The sequence below is a fragment of the Gambusia affinis genome, linkage group LG09, assembly GCF_019740435.1.
Source record: "Gambusia affinis linkage group LG09, SWU_Gaff_1.0, whole genome shotgun sequence".
NCBI lineage: Eukaryota > Metazoa > Chordata > Actinopteri > Cyprinodontiformes > Poeciliidae > Gambusia > Gambusia affinis.
In genome coordinates this window covers 10,532,562-10,555,805 of record NC_057876.1, presented here as the reverse complement: position 1 = coordinate 10,555,805, position 23,244 = coordinate 10,532,562, and the positions used below count along the sequence as shown (strand labels likewise).

The window sequence follows — 23,244 nt, the reverse complement described above, 5'->3', positions numbered from 1 at the left end:
AGAAAAAAAAATACATACAGTTAAAAGTCATTCATATATGTAACTATCACCTAACATTAAATACCATTTAACAGCATGAGTCTTAATACTTTGTCAGATTATGATGACAAACCTCTAAATCACTTTAAAACAATGTCTTACTGCAATTTAGAGAAAAATCTAACTTGTCATTCAAGTAAATTGAATCAGTACAAGGAAAACAAGCCCACAGGGTAAGAGATGCTCTGCTGTAGTTAACAATTGATATGAGGTCCTCTTCCGTATTCAGCCTTTGTTTCGTGCCACATGCAAAGGGAGTGTTTGAAATTTGAAACAGAAAGACTAAATCTTAGTCTAGTTGACGTGCTAATAGCGTTTGTCAAACTCTGCACATTACACTTGTGTTGGCCAACAGAAAAGGCTTTTCTTGTCCAGAATAGTACGGTGTTCGAGAGAGACGGTCACATATTACTGAATAAAAGTTTTGGACATTAAAATTATATATAAACAGAAAAATTACTGTTTTATTCCATAGCAACTTTTAGACACGCTAAAATGTGTGGCTCTGGGCATTTTGCAAATAAAAACGTGAGTTTGCTCATGCACTCTGAGATTATACTGAATTATGAATGAATGAATAAAAGAAAAAAAAATTGCTTTATTCAACTTGTTCTCAGTCTGGAAAGCTTTTCCAGCATTTGAGCATAAATCACTTTCAAACAGATGGCTTTACTGGCAAAAATAAAAATAAACAAAAAGCAGACAGCTAGCGTAATTTTACACTACATTTTCCCAGTTGTCATATGTGGCGTTTTCACTGTCAGCGGAGATCAATATTTTTAGCCAATGGCAGGACAAGAATTCGGATTAAAGTGGGTTCAGTTACAGCTTAGCCCGAAGCACACGGTCGTTTTACAAGCATCACAATGCCATGACACTCTGCACTCGAGCGAAGTCGATGGATGTAAATGGGCGATAACACGTGCACTGTAATGCCACATAGATCACTCTTCATTCTGCCAGCCATTCGCCACACCAGCCCCCGATCTATGACCCACTGAATACCTGTGAGCATGACAAACGATGCCACGCTCGTCTTCACGACACATTCAATACTTTTGGCTCAACTGAACGCCAACGGACACGCAGGCACACACACATACAAATCATCCATCCACTGAGACTTGAGTTAAACAGCAGAGGAGGGGGATACTTACATAGGCAAGGTCACCGCACCGCAAAGTGGAGCAGAGGGTGGAGGGAAGTGAATAAAAGTGATTGGATGCAATAAAAAAAAAAGAAGGCAAAAAGAAAAGGGAAACATTATTGGAGCATCCCTGAGGGAGGTGAGAGAATGTGACAGCTTTGCTCGGATGAGAACAAAGCCGGGAAGGCTTTCCACGCGGCTTTTTTTCATCGTGTGTTGCAAGCTGGATAAATGATTCATTCATTACTGGCCTTGATGCAAAAAACCCTCCCAAAAAATAGAAAAATCAGATTTAAGGTGTAAATAATTTAAAGAATTAAATAATGAACGTCACTTAAGCAGGCATAAAGGACACTTAGGATTCATGACACGAGGTAAAGGGTTAAAAATTTCCGAAAAATTCTTACTTCCAAGGACAACATTTTGACCAGTGATGAAATAATCTTTCAAGCTGAGAAACATAGGGGGTAGACGACATCTATTCACTGGCCGACACGCTCACTAACCCACAGCACAGAAAAGCATGCAGGACAAGGGTGGAGATAAACCATCGTCAGTCTGCAGATCCTGTGACTCTCAGCTGAAGAAGCCTTTTGGAGTGCAGTGTGACGAGAGGACAGCAAATCTTTTAATTATGCACTGAAGCATGCTAAGCAGACGGCGGAATAGCATTTGAGTTTAATGACTTGTGAAAAATGGCTAAAAAGCATCTTGTGTTAACTACGCCAGTGTGCCAGTTGGATAAACGACACACAGCTAGGATCGCCAACATGTCTGTCGGCCGGGAAATACAGCAAACGGACTCGTGAGCCAAAAGAAGTTGCTTTTCGAATTCGGTTTTACACCGTTTTCTGTTTGGCTCCATTCTGTTCTCGGAGGACTAACTGGTTGTCACGCCTGAGCAAAACCCTTCCTTCATTCATCTCCCTCTCCACTTTACTTTCCTATTGAGAACTTGTCATGGACTGTGTGCAGAAGTAGGATCACAATGTGTCTGGCATGCACATGAAACACAGCTCTTCCACATTTAGCTACTGCCACAAATGCAGATGACATCACAGATCCTTTCCCCCTGGCTCTGAGAACAAACTCAGCAAGTACGTTTCTGAATTCTTGCTGCAAAGCGAGGTTATCGCTACGACGATGGCGAGGAGGAGCACCGGGGGAAGCTGAAGACCATGACCACGGCACAACTAAACTGACAGGACGGGAGGGTAGGCCGAGGCGGGACTGAACTAAACTGTACCCGTTCTCTTATAGATGGGCGGCTTCCTGTAGATGTTGGGATCCCCTGTGGCTGAGGAGAGAAACAGGAGACGGAGAGGTGAAACGTGGAGGAGCGTCAAAGGGAGAGGCTGTGAATTTCTATTGGGTTTGTGGGGTGGAAGATAGAAGGGAGGGAAGTTAAAGAACAAGAATTTGTTGCAAAGAGACACAACTTGGTCATATTTTGCCACCCAAGTGACAACAATAGTCAGAATGCTTTGGCATTAGCAAACTGCAACTGATGGCATCCACTGAAAAGAAAGGAAAAGAAAAGTTGAGAGTGGTGGAGGCTGCAGTGGGGGGAGATGTGAAGGCCTACCTGGAACATGAAAATGTTTAGGGGGCTGGTTTGTGGTGGGTGTGCTCGATCGCCCCTCTTGGCCATAATAGGGTGAACTCCTGCCACTCTCAGAGCCTGTAGCCAGCCACAGCCAGTCAGAGTAAAGGAGACATGAGCATGAGGAAAGGGTGTTGACACATGCGAATGAAATGTACTCAGATATTTGTTAACATTTGCAAATGAGCAAGAATAACTTTTCCACTTGTGTAATGTAAAGTACTATTGAGCTTGTTTACAGAACAGCTTTCCAATTGCAGGATCAACGGTGCCACTGCACAAGTGTAAGAGTAACATGAAATGTCAGCAAAGAAGCAAATCCAGCAAATGAAGCAGCCAAACAAGTATAGCAACATTCTGTTATCAGGAGGTAAGCTATACTGTCGCCATTAGCATTATTTAGGGATTTTGTAACTACTGAAAAGGCATGTTGATGGTAAAATTATGACAACAGGGAGTACATGGGCATTTTCCGTAATTCCACAGTATTAGCAACTACACAGTTCCTATAAAACATTCATACCCTTGAGCTGTTTTTGTTTCATCAATTTCCAACCATAAACGTCACTGCATTTATAGGGATTTTATGTGACAGGCCAACATGACTGACTAATTTGACCGTTTTTCTTTGCCCAAGCTCAGTCAGGCTGAATGAGGAGCATCTGTAAGTCTCCAAATTTTTAATTATATTTATTGTAAAAAAAACAAGAAAACAGTTTGAGTTACACACTACTTTTCTTACCGGGGTAGCCAAAGTGCTGCGGAGAGCGAGGCATGATGGGTGACATGCCTTGACGACTGTAAGTCGGGGAGTCAATATAACCTGGAATGGGGCATTGGAGCTGCTTTGCATCCGGATGGTCATAATCCTACAGTGACAAATAAATTAAGTTATGTATCAGCTCATAGGGGCGTAAGGGTAAAGAAGAACAAACCACAGAAACTCTGACAACAGTTTACTTATTGGAACCGGCTCTTCCACTTGGATTCAAACCAAAAACGCTTACCTGAGAATACGGAGAGAGATTTCCAAGGGACTGCGGAACCAATGGAGACAGACAGTAACATTTTAGACTCAAATGTAAATTCAATGAACATTATGCTGCGTGTCTCATGTATTAATACCTGAGACACAGGTATTAAATAAAATTCAACAGTTTTCTTATAAACCCAAGTGTTTGCTGCTGCAAACCAAAGATCACAAAACCGAGAAAAAGTTTGGTTAAAATACTATCTCATAAAAAAGAAAGAGATATTACAAGATGAATTATCAACAAGTCTTATCAAAACACATTATAAACATGCTGCTGTTAGCCTAACCTCTCGGCCTCTGCTTCAGATGAAAACATAATCAGATGAGCAGTGAAGAAGTTATTTGTGGAAAGTTTTTGAAAGTGAAATGTAATTTTCCCAGATTGTAAGACAATTCTCCCAAAAACCTTTAGCACATTTCAGCCAGGCCAGGATCTTTTTATTGAAAGAAAATGCTTCTGAAAATGCTTCAAATCTTGTTTCAGATTAGCTTTAATCTGAAACAAGATTTACTTTGGGTCATAAAAAATCAGTGACTGTCAGGAAAAAAAAAAAAAACCTGCAGCATTTGGAACATCACTGATGAGTGAACCAGGTTCGACACCATCACACTGCTAATGTAGACAATGTAACGCTGATGAAATAAAATCCCTATTTCTTTCTGCACCTTAAAGTTGCCCAGTTTTTAACAAAGTATCAGTCTGGGATATGGTATCAGTACATTCCAATGGCTAAACTTACCTGACCTGAATTTGGCATTGAAGGAAGTCATATAAATTGATTTTGTGGTCATTCATTTCCCAATAAATATAGTCGCAATATTAAAATGTCATCTTTTGCCAAAAAAAAAACAAACTAATCTAAACCACTTGCAGAAATCTTTAAACATTTTAAACAGAAGAATAGATGGGAACAACACAATGGTTCATTAGAGAACAAGTGTGTGGCAGCAGTACCTCCCCATAGGTGAAAGTGTCTAGCCTTTCATCAGAGGTGTATCTGTGGTATGGCTGGTATGAGGAGGATATGAGATCTGGCTGCTGGACCTCATATATGGCCTTGACCTTTGGCAGGGCAGCAAGGTCCTTATAATCAAAGATCTCATTCTCCACTCTGGCCTGGAGAGAGGACACACACCCACCGACCACAGACAGAGACAACAGCAACAAGACAAGACGGTCAACCACATGGACAACGAATGGTCACACGTTAAGATGCGAGCTCCAGTGGCAGCGAGGAGCAACGAAAGCTGATCAAGCATGCACAAGCCAAAAAAAAAAAAAAAAAGAAAAAACAGCACATGCACACAGCAGAGCTTGGCAGAGCTGCGAGCTGTTGACCACAGGGAACTGGGCTTTTGTCGGAAATAAGAACGGAGAAGCACAGACAGTCACAAGCAGGAGGGAGGAGGGGAGAGGGAGAGGAGACAGTACGCACGACACGCTTGCTTACACTGCGATTCTCCATCATCCATCACCTTAAACAGAAAGGTCATTGATTATGTGAGAGGAGCAGAGTAAGGAAGGGCAGGGAGCAGCGAGCCCTGCACGCATGCAGACGAGCGCTGACATGCAAATGTAGCTGTCATATAGAGCAACACTCAGCAGAGTGCCAAGTAGCTGGCTGATGGCTGTTAAAACCATGGACCTGATCCAACTCTGAGCTCTGCACAGTGACAACTGTTACATTTATTGTTTTCTGCACCTCTGCATAGGCACTCAGCTCATATTAAACATCATAAATTGCTTTCACACTATGTTACATAGATGACTAAATATACATCTTCATTGACTGGGGAAGTTCTTACTATTTCACTTGTTAACCCCACTTAACTTCACACTAGCGATCGTTTATCTATACACTCAGGGGAGTTTTAAATTGCCTTTCCAAAGTTTCTACACCCCTTTGAGTCATTTGCTTATATTACAACCTGAAATTCCAGCTCATTGTATGAGGGTTTAATGTGATACACCAACAGAAAGTAGCACATAATTGTGAAATGGCAGAACAAAAAAAAACAACAAAAAAAACAAGAGAAACATGAGAAAACAAGCAAAGTGATCAAAAGTGTTGTGTTTCCCACTGTAACAACAAGCAGCTTCACAAGACACTTAAACCATAATCAGATGAGGGAAGACACAGACAGGTGAACAGGCCAAGGGAGTAAGGGGCCTTGTGCTTCAGTGCTCAAAAATCCAACTTTCATAGTTGAATGCAGTTTCTGGGGTAGCAAATGAACTTAAATATGGCTTGTATGTGGAATAGTGACTGGAAGCTGTAGATTCATTGGTAACTTACGCATATAACTCTGCTGGGAGAACCTATGGAGGATCCCGGCGGTGAGATGGAGGTCTCCGACAGGCGTCTGTGCTGTGAGGAAAACACCAATCAAAGAAAGATGAAGACGCAAAGTCAAGTCACATTTTTATCTATCCGAAGCTTTTCGGTGAAAGCCCCAGCTCACCCTGAGTCTTCGCTCTGCCCTTGCAGCCTGCTTGCATAGCGGGTGCCACACCTCACAACCTGACGACAAGGAGGAAAGCAGGCCGCGCGTTCATCCACACTGGTTATTTCTGAGTGGGCATGCCGGCTTCTTGTGCCGATGCAGTTGGAGACTCACCTGTCAGGTACATCTCTTCCCCTTCTTTGAACATGGTGTTGCAGCGGGCACATCGAGCACATGTCGGATGGTAATGCTTCCCTCCTGCCTGAGAGAAAGAGGAGTGACTGAGCATAAATTACCCTCACAGACTAAGGGGTTAATCTACAAGATGTTGAACCGTCTGGAACAGGACATTGTATCCATATGTTTTCCCAAAGTGTGTCACCTGACCTCCAGCGACCTCATTGTGCTGAGACATTACTGGAAAGCCTTTTGCTGTTTCATGCTGCAGTCACACCCAAGGAGCAAATTACTGGAAAGCCTTTTGCTGTTTCATGCTGCAGTCACACCCAAGGAGCAAATTTAATTCCCATGGACAAGTAGTATTTCATAAAACAACATTTCCCTGCAGTTAAAGTTGCATTTTTTAAAACTGTAAATGAGTTGTATATACAAATATCCATCCATCCATATCCATCCATTTTCTGTTCACCCTTGTTCCTAATGAGGTCAGGAGGGTTGCTGGTTTCTATCTCCAGCTGCGTCCCGGGCGAGAGGCGGGGTTCACCCTGGACAGGTCGCCAGTCTGCTGCAGGGCAACACAGAGACATACAGGACACACAACCATTCACACACACACTCACACCTAGGGAGAATTTAGAGAGACCAATTAACCTGACAGTCATGTTTTTGGACTGTGAGAGGAAGTCGGAGAACCCGGAGAGAACCCACCATGCACAGGGAGAACATGCAAACTCCATGCAGAAAGACCTCGGGCCAGGAATCGAACCCAGGACCTTCTTGCTGCAAGGCAACTGCCCCACTGTGCAAAATAAAATAAATATTTTTTTTTTAACAATAGCTTCCCTTCAGCCACTCTTCCATGAAGGGTAAACTTGTGGAGTCAAAGCTAATCTAAGGATATCTGCAATCTTTCCAAAGTTATGATGGACCTCTTGGCTGTTTACATTAGATCACAGCTTACCTTGCCCAAACCCACAGTTTAGATGGCTGCCATGTCTTAGTACACATGCACTTAAGACCATGTGCATGTTTTTCCATTTTAGGTTGAAGAATTGAACAGTCCTCTGTGAGATGCCCAAACCTTGGGTTGTATAACCCAACCTGTCTACTTATATTATCTGGTCCTCTCAAAGCTTTGCTTTGACTAATGTTCTCCAAGAAACTTTTGAGGTAATTACAGAAAAAAGCTGCATTTATATTGAATCTAAGTTAGACTCAAGCAGTTTGACTCGTTAGGTCAGTTGGATGGATCTGACTTTATCAAAGTCAGATCCATCCTATTTTATTCATACTTAAAAAGCAGTGAATAAAATAAGACCACTACAGTTTGATTTATAATTGTGAAAAACTTATGAATTACTTTGTGTTGATCTGTGATAAAAAAATAAATAAAATAAAGAAAGTTCAAGCTTGTGATGAATATTTTTGCAGGACACAGCATCTGATTTAATCAAGGACTCAATAATGTGACTCTTGAGTCCTTGATTAAGGACTCAAGGGTCCTTAATATTGGTCCCCTTGATAAGGGGACCGATATACATACACATGTAGGAGGTGAAGGTGACTTCATGGACCAGATGTGCTTCTGCAGTGCCAATGACTGAGGCGTGGCCACGTCTTCTCACCTCAGTCTTCTCTCACACACTGTACCAGTATGCTATTTATACCTGCTAGTGTGTGTGTTGGCGAGTGTGTGAACCTAGTTTTCACATCCTTGTGGGGACCTATTTCTGTCTACATTGTAGGGTTGTGGGGACAAATCCTGGTCCCCCTGAGGGGACTTGTTGTTTTTGTGTTAGGGGTTAGGTATCTAAGGGTTAGGGGTAGGGTTGGGGCAGTTGGGGTGCAGGAAGCGGTATAGATGAAATAAAAACAACAACAAAAACTGTTGCACAAAAGTGTTTCACTGTAAAGATGGTTTGTAATGTGTTTTGTTGCAACCTGAAGTGAGAAATAAACTTCAATGGCATTTGAAAACAAAATATGAGTATAGGTAGGTTTATGTCTGGTTGAACACCAGTTGATTTTTTCTTCTTTTTTTTTGGGTGGGGGTTATTGTAATCCATAGGGGGGCCGGAAAATCTTTAGGGTAAGGCTGCAGAAAATGAATGGATGTCAATGTAAAGTTCCCACAAGACACAATAACACAACTGTGCGCATGTGTGTGCTGGGAGTATAGCTTTTATGTAATTTTATACCACACAGATTTTTTTTTTCTGTTTCTTTAGAGGAGATAGCTTTATGTGATCTGCAGGAACAGAGTAAAGCTGGATTCCCAATTGTCTACAAGTTGCGTCTCAATACCAGGGCTGAAGCTTTTTAGGCACTTGGGTTGCTATGAAAGGAAAGGCTAGGGGAACACGTGTATTACTTCCACGTCCTGTTTTCAGAGTGTTTGCCGTCATCGGCGAAACTGTGTCAGTTCAACCAGTTTCTAATGATGCACCTATTCTCAGTAGGGGCATTTATAGCCTCCTGAATTTATTGAGAGGCAACGATGTAATAATCCCCTGTCTGCTTCTTACTCTCTCCCCCTCTCTAAGCCGCCACTAAAATAAAAAAAAAACACTGCTCCTTAAATACATGGCATCTGGTTTTGAAAAGTTGATCTCAATATCAGGTCAATATTTTGCCGACGAAGCACAATCATTAACACACACCAATTAGTCTGGGTCTACGGCGTGCAGAAGGGAAGAAGACAAATGCTTAATTACAGGGGTCAAGAAAATTCGAGAACATTAGAATAAATTTATCAGACTTACCGATGTAGCTTTAACTTTTAGACTCAATCGTCTTTTGTATGGTTATTCTGGTTTCATTTTTCACAAATTTATTACTGCAAAAATACAATCGACCAGGAGCAATTCCTCCAGGTTCTCCAGGTTTAACATGCAGCTTCAAAGGAAAGGGGGCAAAAACCTGCAATGCTTTGCAGAAGCTCTCATAACCTTTAACACTGTTTTCTCCCCTTTTTGTTACATTACTTGATTTTATTGGGATTTTAAATGATAAAGTCACAATGAAGTGAAAGGGAAAGATTACATTTCTAGTCCGAAGTGCTTTACGGTTTCTAACACGTCCCATCAACTCTGACAGCTTCTACATCAATTCTAAAAAAAAAAAAAAAAACAGCACGATGCAGCTGCCACAACTTTTCACCATATGCATGCAGTGTTCAGGGTGAACAGCGGTGCTAGTTTTCCTTCAAAAGCAATATTTTGAATGTAGCCCAAAAGTTCAATTCTGTTCTACTCTGACCCTGAACACTTTCCTCCCCATGCCCCAGATGAATTGTGTCAAGCTGCCAAAAAGAGACTTCCTTCCACCTATTTAAAGAGCACTTTTGTGGAGCGAATTATGACCAGCCGTCTTTTTGACACATTCTCCCTGCAGCTCCTCCACAGTTACCGTGTTTGTATCTGAATGCTAACAAGCCCCTGAGATACAGAGGACAGCAGCATTTATGCTAAATTTAATTCAAATTCGCTGAGTTCTTTTATTTAAGTTCATCAATAAGAGGGAACGCCAAACTTTACAGATTTGTAGTGGTGAAACAAAACAGGATTGCATATACTTTTTTTTAAAATGGGTATCACAATAAAAAAAAGTGAAACACCAGCCTTGCCAGATTTTATTTGCAAAAATGTTTTGCTAGAAAGTTGTATCTCATCTACCTCAGACAACCAACATTGTGTCTGTTTATCACACAAAAATCACAATTACAGATTTTGTGTAAAGTGACCAAAATAATATGATGAAAAGGTCGAGAGGTGTCTGTACTTTTGCAGAGCATTGGAGGGGAAAAAAAAAAAGAGAGAGACTTGCGGATAAAAGCAGACATGTCCTCATGTCTATAAATAGCCCAGAGAGGCTGGCAGTCAGGAACAAAGCACTTCACACCAGCAGTTCTGACAAGAAAGGGACCACAGGGACGACGAGGTGTTTGTGTTTGTATGTTTTCCTTTTGTCTGACAATTCGTTCTAACCACACGTTTTCATGAAAGTTAAAAAATAATCCTCCAAAACATTTAATTAGCACCCGTACATAATGACTTTAATCATTTTTGCCTCCACTATTGTAATAGTTTCTCTCTTACCTTATTTTCGTTATTTTTTTCCAAAGCCCATTTGTTACCATTCACCCTGAGCTCATTTCCCACTGCAGCCCTCCTTTCAAATGCTGCCTACTTTGGCATAAAAGCACAAATGGGGATTTTTATCACAGCAGAAATTGCTCTCAACGTCTGTCTCTCCTTCAGCCATGTTTTCCCCTCCCTTTTTCCCCCTCAAATCTTTTTATAGCTTCCAATTTTCCTCTTCACTTCTTGCAGAATTCAGTGCAACATTTTAGTCCCTCCTGTTTATGCAGGTAGACCTGTTATCTCCTCCAAAAATGGTGGGTGTAGAAATACTGACAGATGAAATGAATTTGATTTATTTTAAGCTATTTATCATCCCTTGATCTTTAACCGCCCGCTCGCTAAAGCTCAGCGGAACTTGGTCCTAGCTGAGAATGAAATGCTGCTGTTTAACTCTGTGCTGATTGCACCAAGTTAATACCTTTAGTCTCTCTGTTTGGATTTCAATTCTTTCTTTCTTTTTTTGCATCAGTTTTATGCTCCAATCTCACCTCCAGAACCCGTCCGCTGATGTATCTGTAACACGTTTCACATTTCACCCCGTACTGGGCGTGGTAATCCGCTTCACAGTACGGCGCTCCATCCCTGCAACACAGAAAACATAAAAGGCTCTTCTTCATTTTCTGGGCCGAAATGCACAATCCGTCCTGCTCTGGCCCTAAGAGGGGAAACTGGATATGAAGGAAGCGGCTGAAAATGCCGCGTCACCCCGTCTCTACGCACTCACTTGCTGATGTATTCCCCCGTGAGAACCATGTTGCACGTCCGACATCTGAAGCAGCTGACGTGCCACTGTTTCTCCAGTGCCAGGAGAGACTGACCCTGTTTGATTTCTGCTCCACACCCAGCACAGTCTGGAAAAAGAGGAAGACGAGACAAAACAGATGAACAGGGACAAAAACATTGAGGAATCAATCAATCAATCGAATTTTATTTGCACAGCACATTTCAGCAGCAAGGCATTTCAAAGTGTTTTACATCATATCAGACACAAAAACACAATGCAACATAGAATCTACAATCAGGAAGAAGTACGCAAACCCAACGAGGAGGTGAGCGAGCTTTAGCTGTGAAAACAACTTTCTTTCAACACTTCTTGTGTCCTGTTTTTCATTTCAACATTCTCCCACATTAAAGCATATTGGTCATTTAATTGCCCCGAGGCGTTTGTCCCAGCAGGTGTGACCACTGCAGACTGGGTAAGGAAAACAGACGGGACAGCTCAGAGCTTGCAAATGATGCATGGCTGCGCAGCTACAAAAATGAAATGAGGTCAGTGCTTCCCATTTGTTTCCATTTGGAAGACACTTTGCTCGGCTTAACCTTTTCTGACCCAGCCTACTGCCTCGAAGAGAAGTCCTCGCATCGCCAAGAACTGCATGACTCTGCCTTTTTAGCCTACAAACAATCAGCCAAACTTTGAATTTTACTCACTCGGGCTTTTATATTGGCAAAAATTGTTGCGGTGTACAGCACATGCTGTAAAGTGTACAGAGTTAATTCGATGTCTTTCTGGAAGTGCGGACACAACATTTTACATTTAGCAACTATACACCTTCTGCATTACCAAGTAAATTAAATCCTGCAACAATTATGGATGGCTGAATCAAGGAATTCTGATGATTTTCAGCCTGATTGGCCCTGACCAGTGACCGTGTTGACAGCAACATTTTCTGCTCTAAAAGATATAAATTTAGAGGAAAAACACTCAATGAAACAACAAACAGAGTTGTACGGTTCAAAGTGTTCATTTCTACAGACATTTTTGCACATGCACACTTTCTTTCTGATTGAAGCACAATGCAGAAAACAAAGCAGTTTCACTATACGACTTACAAACTGCACAGGTAAAAACAGCAACAAATCATTTTCTGGCCAACAGCTGAAGCATTCCATAAATAAGTACAGCAACACCTCATCTGTCAATCATGGCGACTCTTCTATTATCACGCTGGGACGGATACCCATATGCTGCACAGGGCTGCCCTGGCATTTATTGCTGATTTACTGCAGTTGCTAAATTAACTCGGAGGCAAACCTCCATAAAAAAAATAAATAAAAAAATAAAAATAAGCTAAATTTATAGCACGGTCAGGAAAGAATATACAGAGTGTACAATGAGGAGGATATTAAACAAAGTTCCCCAACAGGCCAGGGACAATGAAGGACTTTAAATATGTGGGTATCATAAACCATCATGCAGTAAAAATAAACTGTATTTTTAACTTTTATACAAATAAAGTATATATATATATATCATGATTTGATTCGGTCTAACTACAGGAACCTTCATGTACCTGTTCTTAGGAATGAAAAATAATGAAAAGTAAGTACATCTGGCTTGGTAATTCTCTATCCTAAAAGAAATTAACTGAGCTATTGATGCTAAAAAAAAATTTTCTCCCTAATTTAACTGATCGAGTGTCTGTCAAATCACTCATTGGGCCTCACCTGTTGATCTGGCAGGGGAGACTCCAGGTTCTTAAAGTGATTACTTTAAGTTCTTTATGTTCTTACCATGTTTTCTTTTCTTTTCATAGAAGATATACTTCCACATGACTTTTAAAAACAGGATGTGTGCCTCTCCACTCTCACTTCTATCAAGTTAATAACTCGATGCTAGATTAAGACTGAAAAGCAACAAGAGAAATCTGTTTGTAATGTCTTCTGTTCGCTTTTTTGTCTCTTAATAAAGCTAATTCTGTTCATGTGTAATTATTTGATGTGATGAATGAACAAACATTTAACATCCAATTTACAGGACAAACTTCTACTTCGCATCCTGATGGAGCAATGTTTTCTTCTGTTCATTCTTTCGATAGATAATTTTACGCAACTTGTCATTAAACAATGGTCTATATGGGACTTTATACAGTATTACAGGTAAAAACTTGTTTGTTAAACCTCACTGTAAACGGTGCTATTCTGAAAAAAATTCTCTCTTTTTTTTAATTGAATATGTTTCCCAAATCAGCTACATTTGCAATACTAATTGCATAAAAACTTTTTTTTAATCATATTTTTGCTATCTTGTTTTATGTTGTGATGAAACAAGGACTAATTTCATGTATATCAAAACTCATATCCAGGCAGAAACTCTTAAGCCATCGCGGGTTCGATTCCCGGACCCGACGACATTTGCTGCATGTCTTCCCGCCTCTCCTTCCCCCTTTCCTGTCAGCCTACTGTCATATAAGAGACACTAGAGCCCACAAAAAGACCCCCTGGTGGGGAAAAAAAAAAGAAGTTCTTAAAGGGAACACTTCCTAAAACAACCACTTTGCATTTTTTAAGTGTAGTTGAACGACCCTGGTGCAAAGCAAGTTATATTATCTTTTTTCATGAAAGTCAAGCCATTTAAAAAAAAAAAAACAAAGTGGTTCATTTTATTGTTTGCACTTCTCACTCATAGTGTTCCCTCATAACGCAGAGTGATAAACATTGTACCTGGGGAGCTGTTTGCCTTTTGTTTGTCTAAGTGGAGCAATCTGGAAGACACTGTATCCATTCCTACTTCACCATCTGCTTAAACTACACAAACTGTGAGAGGCAGTCTGCCGTCCGCCTGCCACATTTAAACAATTCATCATCAGTGATTGTCACGCTATTGTGTGATCTTAAATATTCCCTTTCTTGCCTTTTGCCTAACAAGGCAAACTGCGAGCCTTTCCTAATTCGAAGGGACAGGGAAGAGCCAGTCCAAGTGCTGCAGAGCACGAGTGTGGAACGAAGATCTAAGCTTCTCCGCTCGCCAAGCGTCGGCAATACTAAATAAATGTTGCATTCGTCGAATGACTGTAAGCTGCCAGATCAACAGGAGAGGCCCGATGAGTGATGTGACAGGAACTCGATTAGCGAAATTAGACAAAAAAAGAAAAAAGGGGATCTTTCAAACCCGGGTTGCTTGGATGGAGCAGACTGCAGCGCCTGGTGGGCCTAAACGGAACAGACAGAGCAAGGCGGACGCTCAACTCACGGCTCGGCCCGTGGATCTTGATGGGCTCATTTGACTTGACAAGTGTGTGGGAGCACTGCTGGCACACGCAGTCCTTTCCGCTGAACGTCACCCTGTCTCCGATCGGGAAGGGTTTGCTGAGGGGAATGAGAGAAGAAGTGAAGATTAAGGTTAAATATAATAGCAGCTTATTAAATAATTAAATTAAATAGATTAAATAAGCATAATATGCTTAGAGGTATTAAACATTTACATCACTGAGTACAGCAGACATGATCACATATGATTGCCGGCCGCTGACGGGAAGACCATAACGCAGCTGACACCATGCTGAACACAGCCTGGCGTCTTTAGCGGAGCTGAAAATGCGTTTGCAAACAGTTGTGACGACGGGTTAATAGGAGGTTGATTGTGACGGGAGCACCTGGCTTCTCTGTGATTATAGAGGCGATAATGTGACGCTGCCACGGGCTTCAGGAAAAAAAAAAAAAAAGGAAAGCTGGTTCTCTCGCCGAGAACAAAACTTATTAGGGAGGACTGCGTGGAGCGCATGCTAATCCTAAACAACCGTTCCTTGCACAGTCTACAGTAGCTGTCTGGATTACCCCGCTTTACTCACTCCCCACACATCTGTTACCACTACGTCTCCGTTTGCTTTATGGCTCTAAGCCAGGGGTGGGCAATTAATTTCTTCAGGGGGCCGCATGAAAAATCTGAAATATGTTGGAGGGCAACCAGATGACTCATTATTCATTTTCTCATACCTCTTGTTGTAATAAAATATTTAAATCATATTCTTTTGTTAAGAAGAATATTCAGTAAATATTAATAAAAATTAATTTGTGGTTTGGCTGAAGTGAGAATTAATACTATCAAATTAATAATTATCAACTGCAAATTCAACAAGCCTGGCAAAAGTCTACCATCCATTGTACACACAATAGTTGAGTTTTTCTTTTTGGAACTTCTTTGCATTCACCTCCATCCTTCTGTTCTTTTTGCATCTACTCTAAAATGGGAAACTTTCATGCATTAAACAGAAAGGAACAAACTTAGGTAACATTAAAATAACTTATTACAAAATGTAATTACAAAATGAAACTGTAATGACTTGAAAACTTGTAAGAACCAAAACTGAAATACTACAAGGAATAGACAGCTTCAAGTATCTTTGTCCTGGATTCTCTTTAATAAACCAACTTTATTCCTGTGTGTTTTGGACACCCATCTGTTGTCACGCCCACCAGTTTGTCCCAGTTCAGACCCAAGCTTTCCAGACACGCATTTACCTCTACTAAGAGCTCACTCCCTGTTGTTGTCCCTTTCATTGACCGCATGCCTGCCAGCTCCTCCGTGATGCTAAATTCTGCATTGATCCCGCGCGAAGATGAGCAGCTGGGCAGTGTCCCGTATGTCACAGCTCTAATCCAAAGCCAGGGAAAATACCGGTACTCAAAATCATTCACGCTGTCTTTCAGTTGCAGCACCAGGTTCGTCGCGATGTCCTCAATCCTTCTCGTTACGCTTTGCGGCGGGAGAGGGAGATGTTCTCAAAAGCGTCTTTATTCTCAGGAAATATTAGCACTGCTTAATATACTCTCCGTCAGAGAAAGGTTTGCTCTTCCTAGCAATCTTGTGGGATATGACAAAACTTGCCTTGACTGCAGCTCCTCTAGATGCCAGGCGTTTTGTAAAAAGTGTTTGTTGAGCTTGCAACTTGGCTACGAGTACAGACGACTCAGTGACGTGCTCTTTCTCTGAAAAGTTCTTGTATCTCTTCTGTTTGGTCACATAGTGACGGTGGATATTATATTCCTTTAACGCAGCCACCTGCGCACCACAAACTAAACACACGGCCTTGCCTTTGACTTCAATAAAGAAATATTTCGCTGTCCATGCCTTGTTAAAAATGCAGAATTCGGAATCAACTTTTCTTTTTTTACCGTGAGATGACATTTTGTGGGGATCGTGTATTCGGCTGCTAGCATCACCTGTTGCTGTGCGTTAGCATTTACGTACGTGCATTCATAAACGGTGCGTCAAGCCCTTTCAAAATAAAAGACAGCTGTGTCGCATGCACACGAAAATACGGTGTTTTGTTTTGACTGGGGGGACGCGGGCCGGACAGGCATGCCCAACGGGCCATATCTGGCCCGCGGGCCTTAAAATGCCCAGGTCTGCTCTAAGCTATGCCATAATAAATCAGCGTAAAGACACGTATATGTGTACGGGGCCTAACAACATGACAGCAAGACAAGGTCCATAAAATCCTTTTTCTCTTGCATGTTTGAACTCCCTTTCTTCTCCCGCACAAGGAGACACGTTTCTCTGATTTCTTTATGACTGGATGGGATGAAAGAATGAAAGGGGAGCTAAAAGGCTTAAGGAAGGCTGTTTAAAATACACAGACGACAGTAATCGTTTTACTTCCCTGCCGAGTCCAAGAGCCGAAGCCAAGGCCCCCAAAGGGAGGCTTAAGCCTCCTGCAGGGCTTGCGGAGATGTTCACAGGCAAGCCTGGCAAAAGTCTACCATCCATTGTACACAATAGTTGAGTTTTTCTTTTTGGAACTTCTTTGCATTCACCTCCATTTTTCTTCCTCCTTCTGTTCTTTTTTGCATCTACTCTAAAATGGGAAACTTTCATGCATTAAACAGAAAGGAACAAACAAGCGAAGGGAGCAGCTGAACCATCAGGGATATTCCAGAACACAAATTATTCAACAAAGACCTCGGTAAACAGGAAAAAAAAACAAAAAAACAAACAAAACGACCGTACACAAACTTTGTATCTCAAGGGTTATAGCAGTTACAAAACTTTAAATAATATTTGCTCATCTTTTTAAAATTTAGTTTAAGATCAGTCCAGCCGGATGAATTTGTTCCACATTCGTGTCTGTGTTATTACAACTACGTCCAATTCTTCCAGACATAAACCAACAAGCTAAAGTCAAACTACAACCATCTGATTTTAATCCCTACAGCCTCTTTCTTGGGCTTTTATTTTTATCTACTCTATCACCGCAGTCCAGACATGGCTCATGTCTGAGCGTTTCACCGAAAACTTCTCAGTATCTACTCAAGCTTAAGAACTAACTCTGCTGCGATGGTGCAGAAAAGTCCGTCTATGACCTTGTCTTTACCTGCGTTACTTTTGCTCCCTCAAGACACTCCTGCCTTGTCAGCCTTTCTCAGCACTTTAAAAATTTACTCTTATTACATATTTAATGGAGGGCACTTTTTTTCCCCCCATGTTTTTCCCTTGACCACAAAAAGGGAAGTTATTTCTGGTATTTTAAGACGATCCAAGTAGCTTTGATCACTGGCGCTTCTGAAGAATGTTAGCACTGAAAAGTAGTAGTAGCACAATAGTGAAGGTGGACAGAAGCAGTTTTTGGTGCAGTGGAGTGTTGCAGGTGAAAACATAATGATAGGAATACTGGGGATAATCACAGGGAGCGGAGGAGGGTGCGAGTAGAGTTGGTGAGCACAGTAACAGCGGGAAAAAAAAAAAGTCGACCCGGCGGCTTCGACATTGTCTCTTCCAGTTCGCTGTTCTCATTTGCGACACAAACACGTCCTGTCACCACCAGAGCTGCTCCACTGACTGTCAGTGGTTGCTCCTTTGACCACAGCTGGCGGGCTCAAGGGGCAATGTCTATCAGATCTCTGACAAGAGGAAAACACCAGTCGCCTGGAGGGAGGAAACTGAAGACCACCTAACACGAAACCTATCGTGCCTCAAAACAGACTTGAGTGGTTTGATGTGAGTCGGGAGAAAGACAGAGAGCTACAAATCTGAAATGCAAGCTGAGGTTTTAATATACTTTTATGTGGTATGACACGAGAACCCCAGCATGATGACGACTGTTTGTTTAGGAGAGGAAAGAAACATCCTATTTTTGGTTCATCTAACTGCACGTCACGAATGATTCAATCTGAATCACGTAACAGCTAAAAAAAAACAAAAAACAAACTACATTTCAAGCTTTCAAGTCATTTGGTATTTGAAATTTGCTTTAATGATTAAAGCCTCTAAAATTAGTCACCCTCCTTCTACTGCCTGATTTCCAAAAGGAAGGACTGGTTGGTCATGAGATGCAAACCCCTGACCCACGGCAAAAGAGAAGAAAATTTACTTTTGAATGCCTCAACAGTACATCCGCTGTTCTTCTATTATGTCTCAGGGAGCCGATGAATTCCTCCAGATCAGACACAGAACACTAAAGCAGGAAAATGATGAAAACATGGCAAATGTTTTTCTCACATAGATCTAATCCTTGACAGTTATGACTGATGAAAAGGTGGTTTGAACTTCCATCTTCTCTCTCTGCTCTTGTGTCCTGCTCTTCATCCATGAGGTCTCCTTCCAACCTCCTTTGAGATTTGGAGTCAGAGTTCAGGTATTATTTGAACTGTTTTAAATGCCAAGTTGTAAAAAGTTGTAAAAACATCATCTTGTTGCCAAGTATCTGAAAGCAAAAAGGTAAGTGCAAAATTTCTTCCAGCTGCACAGCATCCAGAGCCAAATGGAATACCATGCAATGCCTCAATATGAAAAAAAAAAAAATTAAAAAATAGCAAAAGTTTACAAAAAAACCCCAAAATTAAAAGTAAGAGCACAGAGCTATTCCCACAAGCTAGAATTAATAGATAGACCATCAAAGACAACTGTTTAGAAGAAAGACAGTATTTTACAAAAAAAATAAATTAATAAATCTAAAAAATTATGGGGTGCATTTTTTCCTCCATGTTCAAATAATAAAAAAAATCCAAATCTCTGAACAAAAATTGGAGCACTTTCACAAATTTGTGCAATTCGCAAAGCAGGTCTTTATGGAAGAAAAACAATTAAAATTTGTTTTTCTTAATGCAAAATATTTTGTGAAGTGTAGAAAATCTCCATACACTCGACCCTAAACACCTCATCCCCATTTTGAAACAAGGTGGTGTCAGAATCATGCTGGGGGTTTGATTTTTATTTAGCGGAGAAGCTGGACAGGTTTGATGGGAAGATGGATGGAGCTAAATAATGTGCCAAAGTAAGTCTCTGAAATGGTAAGTAACATACTTTGTGTCTCAGATATTTTTATGGTTTCAAATTTGCCGGGACCAAGTTATCATTATAATTTAGAACTGGGTGCACATGTGGTGTTTCTGGCTTGTTAATTCTGGGCATCACTTTTTTTTTTTTAAACCCAAGTAATCTTAAAATTAATGAAATAATTATGCAAGGTTTAAAAAAGTTCTAATGTTTCGTCAAAGAAGCCCCAGTTATGGATGAGTAAACATTTATTTGAGAGGCAAAGCAGCATATGAGAATGTGTCTTTACTACCCTAAGTAATTTACTGAGTGTTAGCCCAATACATAAAAAAAAAGACCTTTAGGGGGAAATTTAAGCAAAAACACAGCCAAGTTCCAAAGCATAGCTCCAGCATTTGAGAAAAAAAGTTTCCCTTAACGAGCCAAGACATTTGGTACTTTATGGGGAAGCACATCCGGTATGGCTGTGAAGTGAAACGGTCACTGCATACCTGCACATACTGCAGACGAAGCACTTGGGGTGGTACGCGCGTCCCAGAGCGGACACCACCTCTCCTGTGATGAAGTTGCCGCAGCGGTCGCAGCGTGTGCCATATAGACGCTGGTAGTCTGCCGTGCAAATGTACTCGCCCTTCTTCTGGAAGAAGCCAGATCGTGCCAGGTCACAGTTACACACTGAGGGAAGATAAGAATTGGCAGACAGTCAGACACTTAAATCTGCAAAGCAAATAAAGGACAAAAAAAAAAAAAAGTAAATTGAGCAATCCTATTTTTAGGATTTCACTGGTTGTCTGTTGTCCTCTGTCCTGTGCATATTGCGTGTCTTTACACATGGCTGATAAGGAAGTTATTCCATTCCAGAGACCAGCGAGCCAATTTGTTCTGATGGGATTATAATGATATAATCAGTGGGAAAGTAATTTGGTTCATAACAATGAAAGGAGTCAAAACAGTAAACATGGACCAAAATTGCACTAAATACTGCTGAGAAAGACAAAGAAAACACGGGGGACACAAAGGGTGAACGCTCAGCTCCTGTACACGTAAATTACACTGTATATTCAGAGCGGAACAATATGAGTTCGATTCCTTTTCTTTGAAACTGAGAGCGACTTCCAAGTGGGTGTGACTCACTGAACAGCTTGGAGGCATATTCACAGATTAGTGATTGCTGGTATCATTTTCACCACACGTGTGGTTTACTACCCATAAGCAGCACTGATGTGGATACGGTTGGATATATCTGTATAAGAAAAAAATAATAATTTTTGTGTAAGTGATTTTTGAATTTTTGCCTTGTACTTAGGAATTATAGGTTTGACCTTGCAGCAGATCTATAATTATCCCACAGCTACTATTATCATGTAACTTTGAGCTCTGCTGGCAACCATTCAACTTGCATGCCAACAGACTACTTCTGTCTTAATGGAGGAATAAATACATTCAGTAAAAGAAACAAATAATTGGATATTTTGGGATGTTTTGAAATGGCAAAAAAGATGCCAATCAAAATAGTGCAACAACTCATCAGTTTTGTACAATTCAGGATTAAAATGTTAGAAAAAGAAATGCAAACAGGCGCTCAATTTTGTCAGATTATCCGACTCCTGTTAGACTGGTGACAGTTAAAAATAAATTAAAATCATTTTGTTTCTAAAAGTTACATACTTCAGCTTTAAGTACATATAGACTAACATAAATTTCTCCTCCTAACTGATAGCACCCAGATGTTGTAGAGGATGGATCGGCTGCAAGAGTGGACTGTTTGTTAGTGGTTGCGAGCAGGCGGAGTTCATACACACACACACACACACACACGCACACGCGCCTCCATATAAAATACTCCAAAGATGTTACATTTAATCTTAAGCTGTTCACGTGAGGATCATATTGACTTAATGGTGTAATAAAACATCAGTGGGGGGCTTGCTTAAAAACAAAAATAATCTCATCTCTCTCAAGAGAACAGAAACACATAAATCCACCCAGTGATTAGACGGCACTGCTCACATGCAGAGTTGGGATGATGAAAAGGGACAAGCTACAGAGCAGCGACAGCAGCTCATTTTCTTTTTTTTTCTTCTTCTATAGATTCAGGCACAGTAGATACAGAAATGCTAAAAACTTTGATTGGAGAGAGGCAAATGGAAGAACAGAGCTGAATCACTCCATAAAAATCAGCGTGTGCATGCACAGAACACATTTCCGAAACCGCCGAACAATGGCACAGAGCTTCAAAAAGTGCTCGTGCTGCATTTTCAGCCAGACCCATTTACGGCCTCACCAAGAACCAAAATCACAGGCTTCTGAATCCCTTCCCTGGAAATGGTACGAGTGGGTAAATATTTCCACATCTATAAAGCCCTTTACAAAACTGATGTGTCCTAGAAAAACAGTTTGCACAAACAGTGTTGTTGTTTTTTTTTTCTTTTCCTTCTTGTTCTCTTTTTACTTACCCTCTCCTCCACCTCTCAAACCAATATGATATTCAGTTTCTCCTCAAACGGGCTTGGAAATGAGTGGCATACAGTTAATTAGCATAATATATTGACGACATTAGCATATGGACGCCAGGCCAAATCACATCTGGCTGCCTCAATCTGTTCAATCTGGATTGGAGGAGCTGCATAGAGGGTTCACCTGTTGTCTAATCACCGTGTTTTCCTCTAACTGGGTGATTGGCTGGATGTATTGTAAGGGACATCCCCTTTGCTCGGTTGCCAGGAGGATGTAAACCTTCCACGGTTACCCTAGAGACAGCTGGGTCCCAGTCTGACTGATGTGGCGGTGGTAGTGTGGGAGGCACATTTAAAGGGGTTAGGGTGGAATAGAAGGCCTAAGTTTTGTCTTCAGCTGTAAGGAGATGCAAAAATAAGCGGATGTACATATGTATAATATATTTTTAAAATCTAAAGGTCATTTTCATAGTAACGATGTTAATTTATTGACTCAGTATAACATGATTTTGCGCTCATTTGTTCACCTTACATAAGCTTGTTCTTGTAAAAACAGTTTATCTCATAAACTTCAAAAATTGGAATATTATCTTACACCTCAAGCTTGCTTTAGCAAAAAAAAAATTCCTGATCATATTTTATAGCATTGGATCTTAGGCTAATATTTTTCAAAGGTATTAGTTCATATTTTCATGTAATTACTGATTCAAGATTAAGTCTTGAGTTCAACCTTACCTTTATATCTTCACTGAAGTCACAAGTGTTTTATGTTGTTAAATTTTCAGTACAGTTATCTCTAGTCAATGCCATCTTTTAAGTATCAATCGTTTCTTTTTAGGAGAACTACAACACATCTGTTTTTACATGAGCACCTGGAAGCTTGACTCTTAAATAAGAGCGATTCAAAGCACAGAGGACTCTGACTTTCTGCGTTCTTGCTATGAAGTAACTGAGGTGTAATTGTAAGCTACACTATTGTGAAATTGATTTTTAAAAGTTAAAGAGAACAAATTTTAGCTTAGCCTCCCAGATGGGGAAAGTAGTTCACACAATAGCTAAAGATGGGTAATAAGTTTAATCTTTTTTTTTTTTTTAGTTAATTAATTTTATTTTTAGATAAGACCTAGACTACATGCTGAAAGACAAACAAATATGTGAAAGTAGAGAATTTCTTCTAGCTGAGGTTCGCGAGGCAAATTTGGTG

At 40.7% G+C, this 23,244-nt stretch overlaps 1 protein-coding gene across 6 annotated transcripts in view; it reads right to left on the bottom strand.

The window, feature by feature from the left end:
* Positions 1–23,244, bottom strand: part of ablim3 (actin binding LIM protein family, member 3) — a 45,006-nt gene that overhangs the window by 5,230 nt on the left and 16,532 nt on the right. For 2 of the 6 annotated variants that reach the window (XM_044127983.1, XM_044127984.1), the window contains exons 3-14: positions 20,076–20,259; positions 14,563–14,678; positions 11,314–11,440; positions 11,078–11,171; positions 6,442–6,529; positions 6,286–6,344; positions 6,120–6,191; positions 4,778–4,939; positions 3,797–3,826; positions 3,532–3,658; positions 2,772–2,867; positions 2,433–2,483 (exon numbers count right to left, since the gene is read on the bottom strand). In XM_044127983.1, coding sequence (XP_043983918.1) covers positions 2,433–2,483; positions 2,772–2,867; positions 3,532–3,658; positions 3,797–3,826; positions 4,778–4,939; positions 6,120–6,191; positions 6,286–6,344; positions 6,442–6,529; positions 11,078–11,171; positions 11,314–11,440; positions 14,563–14,678; positions 20,076–20,259 — 1,206 coding nt within the window. The remainder of the gene's footprint in view (positions 1–2,432; positions 2,484–2,771; positions 2,868–3,531; positions 3,659–3,796; positions 3,827–4,777; positions 4,940–6,119; positions 6,192–6,285; positions 6,345–6,441; positions 6,530–11,077; positions 11,172–11,313; positions 11,441–14,562; positions 14,679–20,075; positions 20,260–23,244) is intronic. The other 4 variants (XM_044127987.1, XM_044127988.1, XM_044127985.1 and 1 more) reach the window with 3 other exon arrangements.